This window comes from Bombyx mandarina, chromosome 24 (genome assembly GCF_030267445.1).
Source record: "Bombyx mandarina strain Sakado chromosome 24, ASM3026744v2".
In the NCBI taxonomy this organism is placed as follows: domain Eukaryota; kingdom Metazoa; phylum Arthropoda; class Insecta; order Lepidoptera; family Bombycidae; genus Bombyx; species Bombyx mandarina.
The window spans coordinates 6,104,620-6,120,882 of NC_143230.1; the positions used below are offsets into that span (position 1 = coordinate 6,104,620).

The window sequence follows — 16,263 nt, forward strand, 5'->3', positions numbered from 1 at the left end:
ACCGACCCGCGCACGTTCAAGCCTTTCGTCGCGCACTGACTCGCCGAGATAGAAGAGTCAACGAAGCCCCAAGAATGACGATGGGTGCCTGGCTCACAAACCCAGCAGACGACGCAACCAGAGAGGCGCCGGCGGATTTCGACAACACGCATCGGTGGTTTAATGGACCCGAGTTCCTGACGTGGGATGAATCGCGCTGGCCCAAGCCGCGAACATTCAAGCAAGAACCGTCTGGAGAAGAGAAAGAGGCCTACCTGGTCGCTACGGCGAGGACCGCTGACGCTCAACCCACGCCCGATCCGCACAGATTTTCGAGCTGGGTCAGGTTATTGAGAGCAACAGTCAGGGTCCTCCAATTTATTGAGCTGTGTCGACCCCGGAAGGAGAGCGCCTGCGTGTCCAGACAATTGAAGCAGCAAGATCCCACGTGGAGGACGACACGAACGAAGCAACCCCGATCAACATGGAAGATAAGGACTCCAGAAGCACCTACAGAAGCATGGCTGCCGCTTGATCCGCCCCACTTGAAGAAGGCGGAGAAGATCCTACTGAGAAGCAGCCAAGGAGAGAGCTTCGGTGAAAAAGATCCCGAACGTCACCCCAAGTTGCGACGGCTCGACGTCGTGATGGAAGATGGCCTGTTGCGCCTGCGCGGACGTATCGACGCAGCGCAATACATAGATGCAGGCTGCAAGCGACCGATCGTGCTGGACGGGAAGCACGTGATAGCGAGATTATTGATCAAACACTATCACGAGGCGTTCCAGCACGGTAACCACGCAACGGTGAGGAACGAGGTGCGGCAGCGCTACTGGATCCTAGGTCTAAGATCAATCATTCGAGCGACGGCCGTCCGATGCCAGTGGTGCAAGGTCTATCGGAGTACACCACGACTACCGCCCACCGGAGACCTGCCTATAGAGAGGCTACGACATGGAGAGCCGCCGTTTACCTGTGCTGCCGTCGATTACTTCGGGCCCATGACGGTGACTGTAGGACGACGTCACGAGAAGAGGTGGGGTGTGCTGTTCACATGCCTCACCACGAGAGCAGTCCACATGGAGCTAGCAGCGTCACTGACGGCAGACTCAATGCTGTTAGCGCTGCGCAGGATGGCCGCCCGACGAGGAATGCCCAAAGTCATTTACAGCGACAATAGGACTAACCCTTCGGCGCTAACAAGGAGCTCAAGCAGGTGATCGAGAACGCGAGGGAAACAGACGTCGTGTCACGGGCCGCTCAGATGAACATAAAATGGAAGTTCATCCCGCCAGGAGCGCCGAATATGGGAGGCGCGTGGGAACGCTTGGTGCGGTCCGTGAAGACCGCGCTGGCGGTCACACTGAAGGAAAGACACCCGAGGGAAGAAGTTCTGCACACTCTTCTGTTGGAGGCGGAGCACGTCGTCAACTCGCGACCGCTCGTCGCCAGGGAAGAGAGTTGGGAGTCAGAAGCACTCACGCCGAACCACTTTCTCATAGGGAGGTCCTGCGGAGCTCCGAGCATTGGCGACTACAGAGACGAAGACCTGACCGGCAAAAGGACATGGAGAGTGGCGCAGCGTATGGCAGACCACTTCTGGAGTAGGTGGGTCAAGGAATACCTGCCTACGCTGCTGCCCAGGAAGATCGACGGGAGAGCAGCTGGCGAGGACTTGCAGTGTGGGGATACCGTCCTCATAGTGGACTCCACACTGCCACGCAACACATGGCCGCGCGGGCAAGTTGTCCAAACCTACCCAGGCCCCGACAACCGTGTACGAACCGTCGACGTCAGAACGAGCGGCGGTCTGCTTAAGAGACCTGCCTCCAAGATGATCCTGCTGGTGCCTGCAACGAGCGACGAGCCCACGCCCATAGAGTCGCCACTACAAGGAGTCGGTGCTACGCACGAGGGGGAGGATGTTGGCGACAGCGGCGTCGCCCCATAATTATAGAATAAGTTGAATAGAATTTATAATAGATTTATATAGATACGTATATAGACATAGAGTTACATAGACATAGAGTTATAACAAATAGATAAATAACAAATAGATAAATTATATAGAGTGCATATAGATAGATAAGGATATAGATAACGTGCACATATATTTTACTAAGAATAGAACGTAAGTTGCTTTGTAATAAATAGTATACACTTTTGCCTTATTATTCCCGATAGTTTTAAGATTAGCATATTAACATAAGTGAACACGCGTCCGGCCCGCGTCCCGAAACCATGTAACAAACAGCATTTATCTGTGTTCGGGACCGGGTATTTTGTTTATACGGGCGCGTAATATAGATTTAGCATAGAATAAGTTATATGTATCGATAAGGATTACAACATAGAATAGTTAAGTATAAGGCATTAGTATATACATTTATGAAATAAATAGATATAACGAATAAACCGAGCCGATCATAGTGAAAATGATCTCGACGAGAGCCGTATTTTACACGAGATCTCTGTAGGGTAACATTCCGAGGTAGTTAAGCGACCCTGCGACGCTGTCAGGTACCTGCCGACCTACCGACCGACCCTCGACCGACTACCTGCCAACCGCCAGCCGCCGACCCTCCGAACGAAGATCACCAAAAAACGCACGAGTAAAGACATCTGCGCCTCGAAGAATTTATTGAAATATTAAAGATTTATTGAAGACTTGAAGACCATTGAAAAGATCGTCGGTTATTGAATTCGGTTGTATTGACAGAGCGGTCGGCTCGGTTTACGTTAATTTGCAAAGTTTTGAGTTTTAATTTCGAGTGAGCTTGTACGATATCGTACACCTCAGGACCCTCACATTGACTGCTTCAGATCGACACGAATAATCGCCACGAGACGGGCATCCGGCGTCTTATAGGATTTCAAGAAATCTTATAAGATTCATAAACCCGTCCAACCTGGGTTGGCGTCACTCGCCTTATCGACACGGGTGACGTGCTGCGTACCCAACAGGGCTCGACGAGTAAATTAACTCCCAGACACAGCCCACTGAGTTTCTCGCCGGATCTTCTCAGTGGGTCGCGTTTCCGATCCGGTGGTAGATTCTGCGAAGCACGGCTCTTGCTAGGGTTCGTGTTAGCAACGTCATCAGGTTTGAGCCCCGTGAGCTCACCTACAAAAGTTAGGGTTACGCTGACATAGCCTCTCAAGGCTCTCAGCTTAGGTAGGAAAAAAAAAAAAAAAATTATATTTTTTATAGTGTAGTCTTGGCGAAATTTGTGATTATAGAAGTATAAAATAAAATCATAATAGTGTACAAACTTAAAATTCCAATTAAAAAAAGTCGAATATCGACTACTGCGGGACCTCTAGTAATCACAAAATTCGCCAAGGCTACACTATAAAAAAATATTAATAAAGACAAACAATATTTAATCTATTCTCAATTTGACAACAGACGTCAAGAACAAAAGTTTGACAATAAATAGTATGCATGCGTGTGTGCGTCAAATACATGGTATGTAGTGTGTGTAATGTTTTCTTTATTGATTTAATGTATCTTTTATGCATTATTTAAAAAAAATATTAGCATTGTGCACTTCTTCTCTATATTCTCTATAAATGTGGAAAATTTTATACTCCTCCGTCCGTGCAATTTTTGTAAAAAGGGATACAAAGTTTTTGCTTCACGTATTAATATATAGAGTACATTATTACCGACGTTTAATAAAACAGACAGCAGTTAATACTAGGATAGAACGTAGTTGCGGTCAACATTCGTTGGCGCTAAAAACAAAAACAAAGAAACACAAACGTATACAAAAAACCGGTTATTTCTAGTGGAAACGACTTGATTAACCAAGTTCGTAACTAGAGTTTGGCGTCGGCCCGGTTCAATTAAGGCGGTTAGCGCAAAAACTGTCCTTACAGAGCACAGGTCGGCTGTCTCCCTCGCAAATTATTGGCGTGCACACAGTTTAAAATAAATAACAGAAGCCGTACATACTTTTTTATTTTTTTATACCTATGCTGATAGCCTTGAGAGGCTATTTCACTTCTCCTTGACGTGTAGGTCAGTGCAGTGCTAGCAAGAGCAGTGCTTCACAGAATCTACCACCGGATCGGAAACGCGACCCACTGAGAAGATCCGGCGAGAAACTCAGTGGGCTGTGTCTACGGATTAATTTACTCGTCGAGCCCTTCGTCGCAAGCGACGGGTTCGGCGAGGGCGGTGACCGGTGCTTGAGGTACTCTCCTTGACGTGTAGGTCAGTGCAGTGCTAGCAAGAGCAGTGCTTCACAGAATCTACCACCGGATCGGAAACGCGACCCACTGAGAAGATCCGGTGAGAAACTCAGTGGGCTGCGTCTATGGGTTAATTGACTCGTCGAGCCCTTCGTCGCAAGCGACGGGTTGGACAAGGACGGTGACCGGTGCTTGAGGTACCTAAAAGCATTGTTAATGGATCGCGAAAAGCCGTACTATTGTTTGTTCTAGGATTAGGAAGTTTGACTTCAAATCGAATAAGATATTGTTAGCTACAAGAATTGAAATTCTTATTTATATTGTATATGTGTATAACAATCGAACCGAATGAATTGAAATTTTATAAAGACGTAGTATGTTAAGTCTGGGTTTTGTGTTTCTGACACGTTCAAATTTAATAGCTTGATGTGGACCCTCTGGGTCCGCGGAGGGACTTCGGTTCCCTCTGTATTTTGTACCGTATGTTCCATGGGGAGTGCTCTGAGGAATTGTTCGAGATGATACCAGCATCTCGTTTTTACCATCGCACCGCCCGCCACCGGAGTAGAGTTCATCCATATTACCTGGAGCCACTGCGGTCATCCACACTGCGTTTCCAGAGATCTTTTTTGCCACGTACCATCCGGCTATGGAATGAGCTCCCCTCCACGGTGTTTCCCGAGCACTATGACATGTCCTTCTTCAAACGAGGCCTGTGGCAGCGGCTTGGCTCTGCCCCTGGCATTGCTGAAGTCCATGGGTGACGGTAACCACTCACCATCAGGTGGGCCGTATGCCCGTCTGCCTACAAAGGCAATAAAAAAAAAATGTCAGAAACAGCTATGTCTGTTAGCCGGGTGTATGGACATTGCTACCAGGGATGGCTGATAAGGAACCAGTACCAGCAGCTTGAGGATGCCGAAGTAGCATCCACAATCTTCTTCTTAAGAGCTCCGTAGACAATTTTCATTATGATAATTTTACATTAAAAAGTCTGTTTTAAAATTTAATACTTTGAATATGTATATGAATATAATGCTGGAGAATTTGCGTCTGTCACCACCTTTATTATGTATAGAATATACATAGAATAGATATATAATTGTAGAATTAGTAACTTACGATAGCTCTCTCTCTTTCATTCTCTTCCTCTCTTTCTCTCTCCTTCTCTCTCTCTTACGCTCTATGATATCAAATAATAATTAGTGCAAACCATTTTTGTCAATTTCGCGATTGCTGCATACACCATATCGCATTTTTTATTATTATTTTTTTAAGAGGTCCTACCACCAGTAATTACCTAGCGTTTGCTAGCCACCGCTACTCGCGCTATCCGGTTTATCACGGAGCTACCCAAACGTTATGGCTTGGTGACCAAGCAGCGTTTCAAAATAAGTCATTCGAGTTATTCGAAAAATGAAACATACTTTTGAAATTCAACACCAATTTTGGTCACTGTAATAAATGCACTGTGTAATATGAAACACAGTTGGGAATTATTACTTTTTTTTTCATTGTATTTTGAGAATGATAACTTTCGAGTACAAAGTGGAACATTTCTTTTATTTCTAGAGGCTTATTTATTTTTCGGAGTGAGCGGGATTTTATTTTACATATTTTTCGGTGATAAATGGAGGAAGGCTTTGGACAACAAATCGCCTGTACATTTATTTGTTGAGATAATGTATGTTTGGAAGTTCTTAGTATTCCTCAAATGCATATATTATTATATTGTTTATTTTATTTATTTATTTTTTATTTCTTAGATGGGTGGACGAACTCACGACCCACCTGGTGTTAAGTGGTTACCGGAGCCCATAGACATCTACAACGTAAATGCCACCACCGATCTTGAGATGAGTTCTAAGGTCTCAGTATAGTTACAACGGCTGCCCCACCCTTCAAACCGAAACACATTACTGCTTCACGGCAGAAATAGGCAGGGTGATGGTACCTACCCGTGCGGACTCACAAGACGTCCTACCACCAGTAATTACGCAAATTATAAATTCATATTCAATAATACACCGTAGCCGTTCCATTCTTACAGCTATTATGAAAAAATATAAAAACTGAATTAACTCCAACTGAATGAAAATTATGTACTTTTTAAATCGCACAAATCATACTAGCTCTTGTTGTTCTTGTAGTTGTTAGAGTTTTGTATATTCTAACATAATTCAAATTATACCTCACACGCGTAATAGAATACGGCATCGTACTCACTGACCGATACAATTATACAGTGACATGCTGTATTAAGGTTAATGTAAATCTTTAATCAATTATATTGAAGGCTTTCGACTTCATCGAATCAATAGAACGGCTTTTTTTAAGATTGAAGTATTACTGGTGGCCCGGAGGCCTTTCCGGTTTCACCAGGACAGGTGGGCGAGCAAGGCTCAGCTAGGAGGGGTGGGATTTGCTAACAGCTACCCGAGTGCCTTCGAAGAAGATCTAACAACTCAAGAGTAGCTGCTTCGCGATGAATCTACTACCGGATCAGAATCGCGACTCGCTGAGAAGATCCGGCGAGAAACTCAGCGGGTTGATGCATGGGTTAGGTTGCACGTCGAACTCTTTGCCAAGTTTGACGAGTACGGTTACCGAGGTCCCTAAGCAGGCTCCTAGAGTTAGAGTATCTAATGCAAGAGTTGTTGGATCTGATGGATCCGTAAGAACGTGTCTAGGGCGACGACGGTGCATGATCAGGGTTCAGGGAGTAGTCAGTGGCAGCAACGATAAGGCGATTATCATGACGAGAACCGTTATGAGTATACGTAATTTATTGGCAGGTGGAGAAGCAGCTTGGTCTTGTAGATAGGAGGCAAAACCTTATTGTGGGAATGCTCGGGTAAGGAACCGGGTTCTTGTTATATTTTCTGTCCTCATTCACTTTCTGTGTCCTCGTAGCTTGGTAGCATAAGCCACCGTGACAAGCATAAGCTTGGTCCATTCTCCGAATCGGAGCGCACCACGTTGCGCGGCAGAAATAGGCAGAATTCAACCCACGCGTGCCGATCGAAAATACTTACTAGTACCCAATATTTTAAGATGCGTGATGGCATATATTTCGTAACGCTTAAAAAGTTCAGTACCAATTTAATATCAGATGCGCCATTTTTCTTTACACAAAAACCAAAAGCGTTTAGAATTATCCCATAATTTTTTTATTGTCGCATTGTTGAACCGCCACTGCGTACTCCGCAGGATTACATTTAAGCCTGGTCGGAAAAGGATATGTCATAGCGCTTACAAATTATCTTCATTTTTAACCCTTCCTATTCAGTGGGAGTCTAAAGGCTATTTCAGGTACACGCGAACGGATTGGTAAGCCCACGGGCTCAAATTGAGCGACTTTGCTAACACTAGTCCTAGCAAGAGCAGTGCTGAGAAGATCCGGCGAGAAACTCAGTGGGCTGTGTCTATGGATTACGAGCTGAAAATTTCGGGAATTAACGAAGTGACACAACATTAATATTTAAAAATGTATTTATTGCTTTTCGAAGTATTCTCCGCGAAATTTGACACATTTTTCCATACGATGGAACCAATCATTGAAACAACCATTCTATTCGGAAGTTGGGGTCTCCAAAATGGCCGTTTTGTAGGCGTCCACAGCTTCTTCAGGTGATGAAAATCTCTGTCCACGCAATTTATTCTTTATTTTAGGGAAAGTATAGAAATCATTAGGGCTGTACGGCGGATGGTCTAATAATTCTATGTTTTCTTGCTCTAAAAACTCTTTTGTTCTGTGCGCGGTGTAAGAACTCGCATTGTCGTGATGGGGGATGATGCGGCGGTTGCAGTTCTCTTTACGGAGTTCAGAAACGACCTGTGGCAAACAAATGCTAGCATACCATTCTGCATTAACCGTTCTTTGTCCCTCAAGAGGAATAGTCGTAACATGGCCGGTTTTGGAGACAAACGTGGCCACCATTTTTTTTGCAACACTCCGTGAACGAACAATTTTTGTTGGCTTTAACTCATTTTCGAACACCCAAACTCGTGACTGGTTTTTTGTTTCGGGTTCGTACGCGTATATCCAGGATTCGTCACCTGATACAATGTTGTATACAGCATTTGAGGATCTTGCGTGGAATCTTTCGAGAGTTCTGACGCATCAAGTAACGCAAGCCGCTTTTTGCTCTTCACAGAGCGAATGCGGTATCCATCGGGAAAACAACTTTTTTACACCTAATTGTTCATACAAGATTATTTGTATTTGACTCATGCAAATGTCTAAAGTTGCCTGAATTTCGCGGTATGTCACATGTCGATCTTCCTCAATCAGCTTACGCACAGCATCAACGTTTTCTTGGGTGACTGCAGTTTTTGGACGACCTTGAAGTCGAAGTCGTCTCAAATACTTTCTCAGAACACTTACGACGCAATATTTAGGTCACGGAACCATTTGACGCTTACACAGCGAGCAACTAATTTCATAGCTAACCGGCAATCAATTGAATACATAAAATAAAAGCACAAATTGATGTAATAAAACACTCGTTGATACGGCAGCCCCGCTGGGATGCCAGCGTGCAACGCAAATTGAGGCGAAGCCTTACGTGTCTTTATTACGCCACATTATTGGCTCAGGGTTGCCTTGTCAAAAAATTAGCTATAATCGAAAATTTGGTTTATTTATTTATTGTTGTAGCTAACGTCGTATTAAACTTAGAAAGCGGCAGTGAGTGCCTTGAGATTTGAGATCGGCGTCTCAATAGGATTCTGCAGGATCATGATTCATTTTGATTGATAAGCGGCCTTCAATTTCTTGTTTTGGTTTTTGGTCAACGCTGAGTTTAATTCATTTGCAATTAATTTCTATTTATTTATTTTTATTTATTTTTATTTATTTATTTATGTACACACAGAAAACAAGACATAGTACAGAGTAATAGGAAAATTATGTACAAAGGCAATTTCCTGATGTTTTGTAAGAGTTAATTGTTTTTTTTTTTTAACCAATTTCGAATTTTATTATACATTCGTTGGAATCATTTTGATTGTCTTCATTGAGTAGTGTGCGTAAAGAGCCGTAAATGTCAATGTTTTGTGTTTTTTTTTATTATATAAGTCATAGACAACGTGCGAAAGTCATCGAGAGAAACAGTTAATCTTTATCTTGGGGCTATGACCTGTCTTTCTCTAGTCAGATTTAGAGGGTATTTTACGTGGATAAAGGTAATTAATAATCAAATATTGTGGGCGGAGGCCCACTGAGTTTCTCGTCGGATCTTGTCAGTGGGTCGCTCTTACTAGGGCCAGTGTTAGCAACGCTCCCGGTTTGAGCCCCGTGAGTTCACTTATTCACCCGGTTACGCTGACATAGCCTCTCAAAGCTATCAGCTTAGGTAGGAAAAAAAAAGTGGGCGTAGTTAAACTTATTTTGACTAGATGGCGACAAGAGGTTTTACTGGTGGTAGGACCTCTTGTGAGTCCGCGCGGGTAGGTACCACCGGCCTGCCTATTTCTGCCGTGAAGCAGTAATACGTTTCGGTTGGAAGGGTGGGGCAGCCGTTGTAACTATACTGAGATCTTAGAACTTATATCTCTAGGTGGGTGGCGCATTTAAGTTGTAGATGTCCATGGGCTCCAGTAACCACTTAACACCAGGTGGGCTGTGAGCTCGTTCACCCATCTATGCAATAAAAAAAAGAGGTTTGGGCCTCACGTAAGAAACTGGAAAGGCCTCCAGGCTGTAATCCATGCTACCTGTAATCCCTCAGTCCTAAAAAATCATAAGACAGTCATTTATCCACGCAGAACAAAAAGTAGATGACAGATTTCGTTTTCGGATCACGCATTTGCAAATGTGTTTCCACTCACATAACATCGATTCTACCATCGCCCACAGAAACGAACTAGCGATATCATAACAAAAAGTAAATCACACGTTTAAATATAACTAGCCGTACCCGACCGCTTTGCCGGGCATTTAAAATTAACATTATTAATTTTCACCCCCCAAACATTCTCATCATTAAGACCCTCGCAACTGGTGTAGGGAGTCCAACACTTATATAAATATTAGCCTATCCATTAAGTACATATATTTTCTACATGGATACCAAGTTTCAAGTCAATCGGATGCACGGTTCAGTAGTTATAACGGAACATCCGTATAAACCACTGTAGATTTATATATTAGTATAGAAATATAGATAACGTTCTCGCGTAACTAAGGCATGCCCTACGACGTCAATGCATGATGCGACGGATTCAGACGTTTTTAATAACACTGTCCTGGAAATAACCACGATTTAATTCGGTCAATCTTGGTCACATCTCTGTTATTATGATCCCCTGTCATATGAACAGTCCAAAGTACCATGTAAAAGCTTACTAAGCAATATCCCGAATATTTCCACACACGTGTAAAATTGTATAAAAAGGGAAAAACACACGTGGTTTTTTAGAGCATTATTTGCACATCATTACTTTGGTACAGTCACTTAAGCAAAAATTGTAAACTACATGTAGTTTTCAGTGAACAAAGTCAGTGTAAAAAGTGTTTTTTTTTTTATAGCATAAGTGGGTGGACGAGCTCACAGCCCACCTGGAGCAGATGTTAAGTGGTTACCAGAGCCCATAGACATCTACAACGTAAATGCCGCCACTTACCTTGAGATATGAGTTCTAAGTTCTCAGTATAGTACAACGGCTGCCCCACCCTTCAAACTGAAAAGGATTACTGCTTCGAAGAAATAGGGTTTAAGCTTTTTTTTAAAAGGACCCACGGAGAGGGATCTTAACAGTGCGATGGTATAAGAATGATCCTTGATGGATATAATTGAACTAGATTCGCGAACGTCATTGAAACGCATTTACATTAACAAATGAAAATTATAGTTCCGTTGCAAAGTGATGCTTTCTAGTTCGAAGGGGAAATATGCTTGTTTCTGCCGTGAAGCAGTAATGCGTTTCGGTTTGAAGGGTCGGGCAGCCGTTGTAACTATACTTGAGACCTTAGAACTTATATCTCAAGGTGGGTGGCGCATTTACGTCGTAGATGTCTATGGGCTCCGGTAACCACTTAACACCAGGTGGGCTGTGAGCTCGTCCACCCATCAAAGTAATAAAAAAAAATTAAAAAATTGTACAATACAATTGAGATTTCGTAGGCTACTTTTTACGTGTTGTCTATAGCCTCTCTAAGTCGCTCAATACTAGGCTGTTATGACGTCAAAACACTCACTACAATTTTAGAGAGTAATCAAGTAGTACACGACTAAACGCAACTCCACATTTTTTTTTCCTACCTATGCTGCCTTGAGAGGCTATTTCAGTTTCAACCTAACGTGTAGGTGAGCTCACGGGGGAAGTGTTGCTAACACTGACCCTAGCAAGAGCAGTGCTTCGCAGAATCTACCACCGGATCGGAATCGCGACCCATTGCGAAGATCCGGCGAGAAACTCGGTGGGCTGTGTCTGTGGGTTAATTTACTCGTCTAGCCCTTCGTCGCAAGCGACGGGTTCGGCGAGGACGGTGTGTGGTGCTTGATGTACATAAAAGCAACTTTAATGGATCTCTCCACATCGTATGACGCCTACGTCATATCACCTGACGTTTGTGCCGGTCAGTATTATTGTCAATTAGTTTCGTATAAGTGCGTGTTGTGGTTGTCATCATTCAGTGTGGTTTGAAAAATTGAACAGACCAATCCAAGAAATAGAAGTCATCGCAATTGTTGATCTTCAATCGAAACTACAAGTGGCTGAAAGTTAGTTACAGCCAGCCACTATGCAATGATTGAAATATCTTTGGCAGTTTTCTTCAAGATGAACTTCATTAAAATATTTTTAAATGTACGAAGTCATTGTTGCCTAAATGTTAAAGCAATTGTGTTGGTATTCGAATCCCGCAGGAATGTATAATTTTTTGTTTTTTTTTTTTTGTCAGGAGGAAATCGCCGGACTTTTCTAGTGTTAATATGTTAACACATGTACACGAATTAGCTTCACAAAAACCAAAGATGGAAAAGTAATAATTGCTAGTGGTAGAACGTTTTGTAAGCGAGTACTATCATCCTATTTCTCGTGGGATTCTGCATGAGACGACACAATTTATAATCGAGAATTCGACTTCAAGTCTCAAGGTAGTATTCACGTTGTGACGACTTTCTACGGAAGATGAAAGGAAAAAAATGTATGAAAAAATATTTTTTATTAATGCTAATGTCACACACGTGGTAGACGGCGCTAAAAATTCGCGTCACTTGTAACTTCCAATTCTAGCTTCGTAAGCGAATAAAATAATGGACAGATCCCTAATAAACTACAACGCGTAGTTTAGATGCTGCACGGGTGACGGACAAGGAATGAAAAACGGGTCAAATCACATTGAACTAAGATTCCTGTTTAAATTGGATGTGGCATTATAGTTATTTTATAATGAAAAGTCGTACAAAAAAATTTGCTTGTCTGTAAAATTGGTTTACGGACGATAATTTTACGTGATACACGTCAACATTGATGAAAAATTGCATACTTTTATGAATTGAATTGAATTATCATTACTTTTTTTTATACGAAGGAGGAGTTAATTGATTAATTACTAGTTAAGGTGACGCTGATATTATGGTCTCTTTAAACCATCAGCTTAGAAAAATTGACTGAGATGGTGATGATAAAGACAAACGTATGGGTCATTTTGGTTTTTAAGATAACAGATGTTTTAGCTTGACGTCTTAAGGCCAATAGAAACATGAAAATATCGACGCCTAGAACTGTGTTTAAAATACATTCTCGCTTAGTACATTGCTCTGTGCAGTGTCTGTTTGTTTATTGATTCATTTAAAAATATAAATTATTAGAAGTAATATGAAAACCGACTTTATGGATATTTTTTTTGGCTCAGATGCTTTTTGTGTAGATACACACAGAGATCACGTCATGATGTCTGAGTTTTAAAATAAATATTCGCTCTTTAATATTCGACAGATTGTTAATAAAATGTTAGTGGATCAAATTGATTGAATTACTAATATCTTAGTGCTATAACGTAACAAGTGCAATCGTCAGGATTGCGGATAACATTTTGAGAGCAGACAAATCTATTTACAGTTTTTTCTAATTTCGCTATTAGATAGTTAAAACTATACTAATTTTTCCCCCTACCTAATAGCTGGTAGCCTAACGAGCTATTCCTAGCTACTCGCGGATCGGTGGACTCATGAGCTCAACCCAAGAGAATTGGTAACACTAGCCCTAGCATGTGCAGTGCAACGCCATTTGCCACAGGCTCGGAAACACGACCCACTGAGAAGATTCGAAGAGAAACTTAGTGGGTTGTGTCCATCTATTAGGTGATATATACATGATATGAGTCGTTTTGATATGCAATATAATATGTAGTATATTCTAAATATACTTAGTACATAGTAGAGATTATATTGTAGAAATTACTTTCTTGATAATGACACAAAAAAAAAACTCTAACTTTCATCTTCTCGTATTTTTTTATTCATCCATTGCCTGGATGGGCGAATGAGGTCACATACCGTATGATATTCAGTGGTTACCGCAGTTATTAGATATTGCTTTGAGACATGAGGTGTGAGTCTCAACGGTTTAGTTAATACGGCTGGTTCAATCCGAACGCACGATTACGACAAATATATTTTTTCTATGGAAGCTATCGACATCTTGTAGCGGATGCCCTTAAACTTATATGTTGTTTTAAAGTTAAGGCATTTAATTAGTGTGCAACTAAGTAAATAAATAAATAAAAATAAAAAAAGCCTTTTATTTCTTGCTTTTCATAGAAAAAATTACATTATTAATATGCATGCAAAATTATTCACATTTTAAATTTATTATCCAATATTCATGCCTTTAAAGAGAAAAACTATAGAAACATTTTTTAATTGAATTGAATTGAATCTTGATTATTTAGATGCTATGAGTGATAAGAAGTATAATGAATTGTGTTCTTATTTTAAGAAATAATATGGTTAAAAATTTAATTATTAGATTTGGAAATAATTTTTACATTGGGTAGAATACTAAATATTGATTTAATTGATTAAATTAGTCAGGGCTTATATTTTGCTAGCAAGAACCCTCTCAAAGAAAGGTGAAGGCCTCCTCCAAAGAGGAGTGTGTAACTAAACACAGAAAAAAAATACAAGCCTTTATATTTGTTATAGACAAATTGATTAAATTTTATAATTAGTAGTGTCTGAAAGCTTACAAAAACCTTCATTAAAAATAAAATATAAAATAGGTAAATTTGTTAGTTCCGTCAACAGGAGCAATGCGAAACTAATCGAAGCGAAGCCATCTAGTGGCCGACGCCCGTAAACATTTTTGTTGAGTGCTTGAGTTGCTTATCTATAACTAATTTATTATATTATCTGTGACTCGAGCAGTCAAACGGGGTGGAGCTCTCCGTTGTTACGAGTATTGGTATTCACTTGAATTTCAATAAATGGAATTCATTGGAAAAGTGAGCCTTAATATCACTATGGATTGCAATGATAATGATGAAGTAAAAACAATAAAACGCCAGTCGCACTGGCACCAGTTTCGCGGTCATATACAAAACTGTAATAATTTTACCATTGACCATTACCAATTCCAATTCTCAATTACCAATTCCATTACCAATTCCGATGATACCACATCAACTGGATATGTTTCGTGCATCACTGTCATCTGTCGGAAGGCGGGCGGTCCCTAGGTATTAATCAAGGACGTCCTCATTCTGTAAGGACATTTCTCTACTGTGACTATGATTTGTAAAGAAATGTATTCTTTATCTTTTTTATTTTTTAACAGCGAATGTATTTTTTACGAGATTCTGGTCTAGCGTTATTTTATTTGTACAGGCTCAGCCTTTTTATAGGCTATTATAGGCAGACCAGTATACGGCACTTCTGATGATAAGTAGTCACCGCGACTCATGGACGTCAGTAATGCCAGAGACCACGGTACTGCCTACTGACATTACATGAGCCTATTATCTATATATTAATACGTGAAGTAAAAAATTTGTATACCACACTTATAGAGAATATAGAGGAGTGTAAAATGTTACTATTTTTTTTAATTATGCATAAAAAATACATCAAATCAATAAATAAAAACATTACACACACTACCATGTATTTGACACACACACGCATGCATACTATTTGTATATTGTCAAACCTTTCATATTGCTTATAGTCTGTGGTCAAATCGAGAATAGATTAAATATTGTTTGTCTTTATTAATATCTCTCTAAAGTGCAGTCTTGGCAAAATCTGTAATTATACTCGTATGAGTTTAATAGAGTTTCACAATAGAATCATAATAGTGTACAAACTTATAATTTCAATTAATTATAGTCGAATTTTGACTACCGGGGGACCCTTAGTTACTTTCAAACTCATTTGCTTTGTATGAGGACCTTTAAACCAGATATAAAACAGTTTATAATTAAGTTGCGTTAATAATTGAATTATAATTGATTGATTTGGTGGTGCAGTAACTAGCGCCCTTGACTGCTGTGCCGAGGGTCGTGGGTTCGATTCCCACATCGGGCAAATATTTGTGTGATGAACAAGTTTGCTTGCACTCTATTTGGGTGCTTATCATCTTTATATGTTTATATTTAAACGTATATAAGTATGTTTATCAATCTCTGGTATAGAGACCCATAACATAGGGAATATTAATTTGGGATCGGATGACCGTGAGTGATTTTTTTGTTGATTTTTTAATTATTATTTAGATTAGCTCACAGCCCACCTGGTGTTAAGTGGTTACTGGAGCCCATAGACAAATACGACGTAAATGCGCCATCCACCTTGAAATATTATTATAAGTTCTAAGGTCTCAGTATAGTTACAACGGCTGCCTCACCCTTCAAACAGAAACGCATTACCTACTGCTCGCGCAGACTCACAATAGGTCCTACCACACAACCATCTGATCTGACCAAAAAACTATCTAGATGATCTAAGTAAAATAATCTATTTGGGAAAAGTTTACGATTTATATTCGATATCGCTAAATAATATAAGAGTCCTAATGTTTTTTAACCGTCAACCTAAACACAAATCGTGCATGACGTCATATGGGGCTAAATATAGTTTG

The 16,263-nt window shown here is 40.9% G+C and overlaps 3 protein-coding genes across 3 annotated transcripts in view; 2 read left to right on the forward strand and 1 right to left on the reverse strand.

The window, feature by feature from the left end:
- The window catches only part of SPR (Sex peptide receptor), a 301,535-nt gene that overhangs the window by 155,218 nt on the left and 130,054 nt on the right, over positions 1–16,263 (reverse strand). The window lies entirely within an intron of this gene.
- LOC149499961 (uncharacterized) lies at positions 75–1,199 on the forward strand. Its single transcript, XM_089738271.1, has one exon. The coding sequence runs from the start codon at positions 75–77 to the stop codon at positions 1,197–1,199; it is 1,125 nt and encodes a 374-aa protein (XP_089594397.1).
- Positions 1,244–1,930, forward strand: LOC149499962 (uncharacterized). Its single transcript, XM_089738272.1, has one exon. It carries the CDS (start codon positions 1,244–1,246, stop codon positions 1,928–1,930), a length of 687 nt encoding a protein of 228 aa, XP_089594398.1.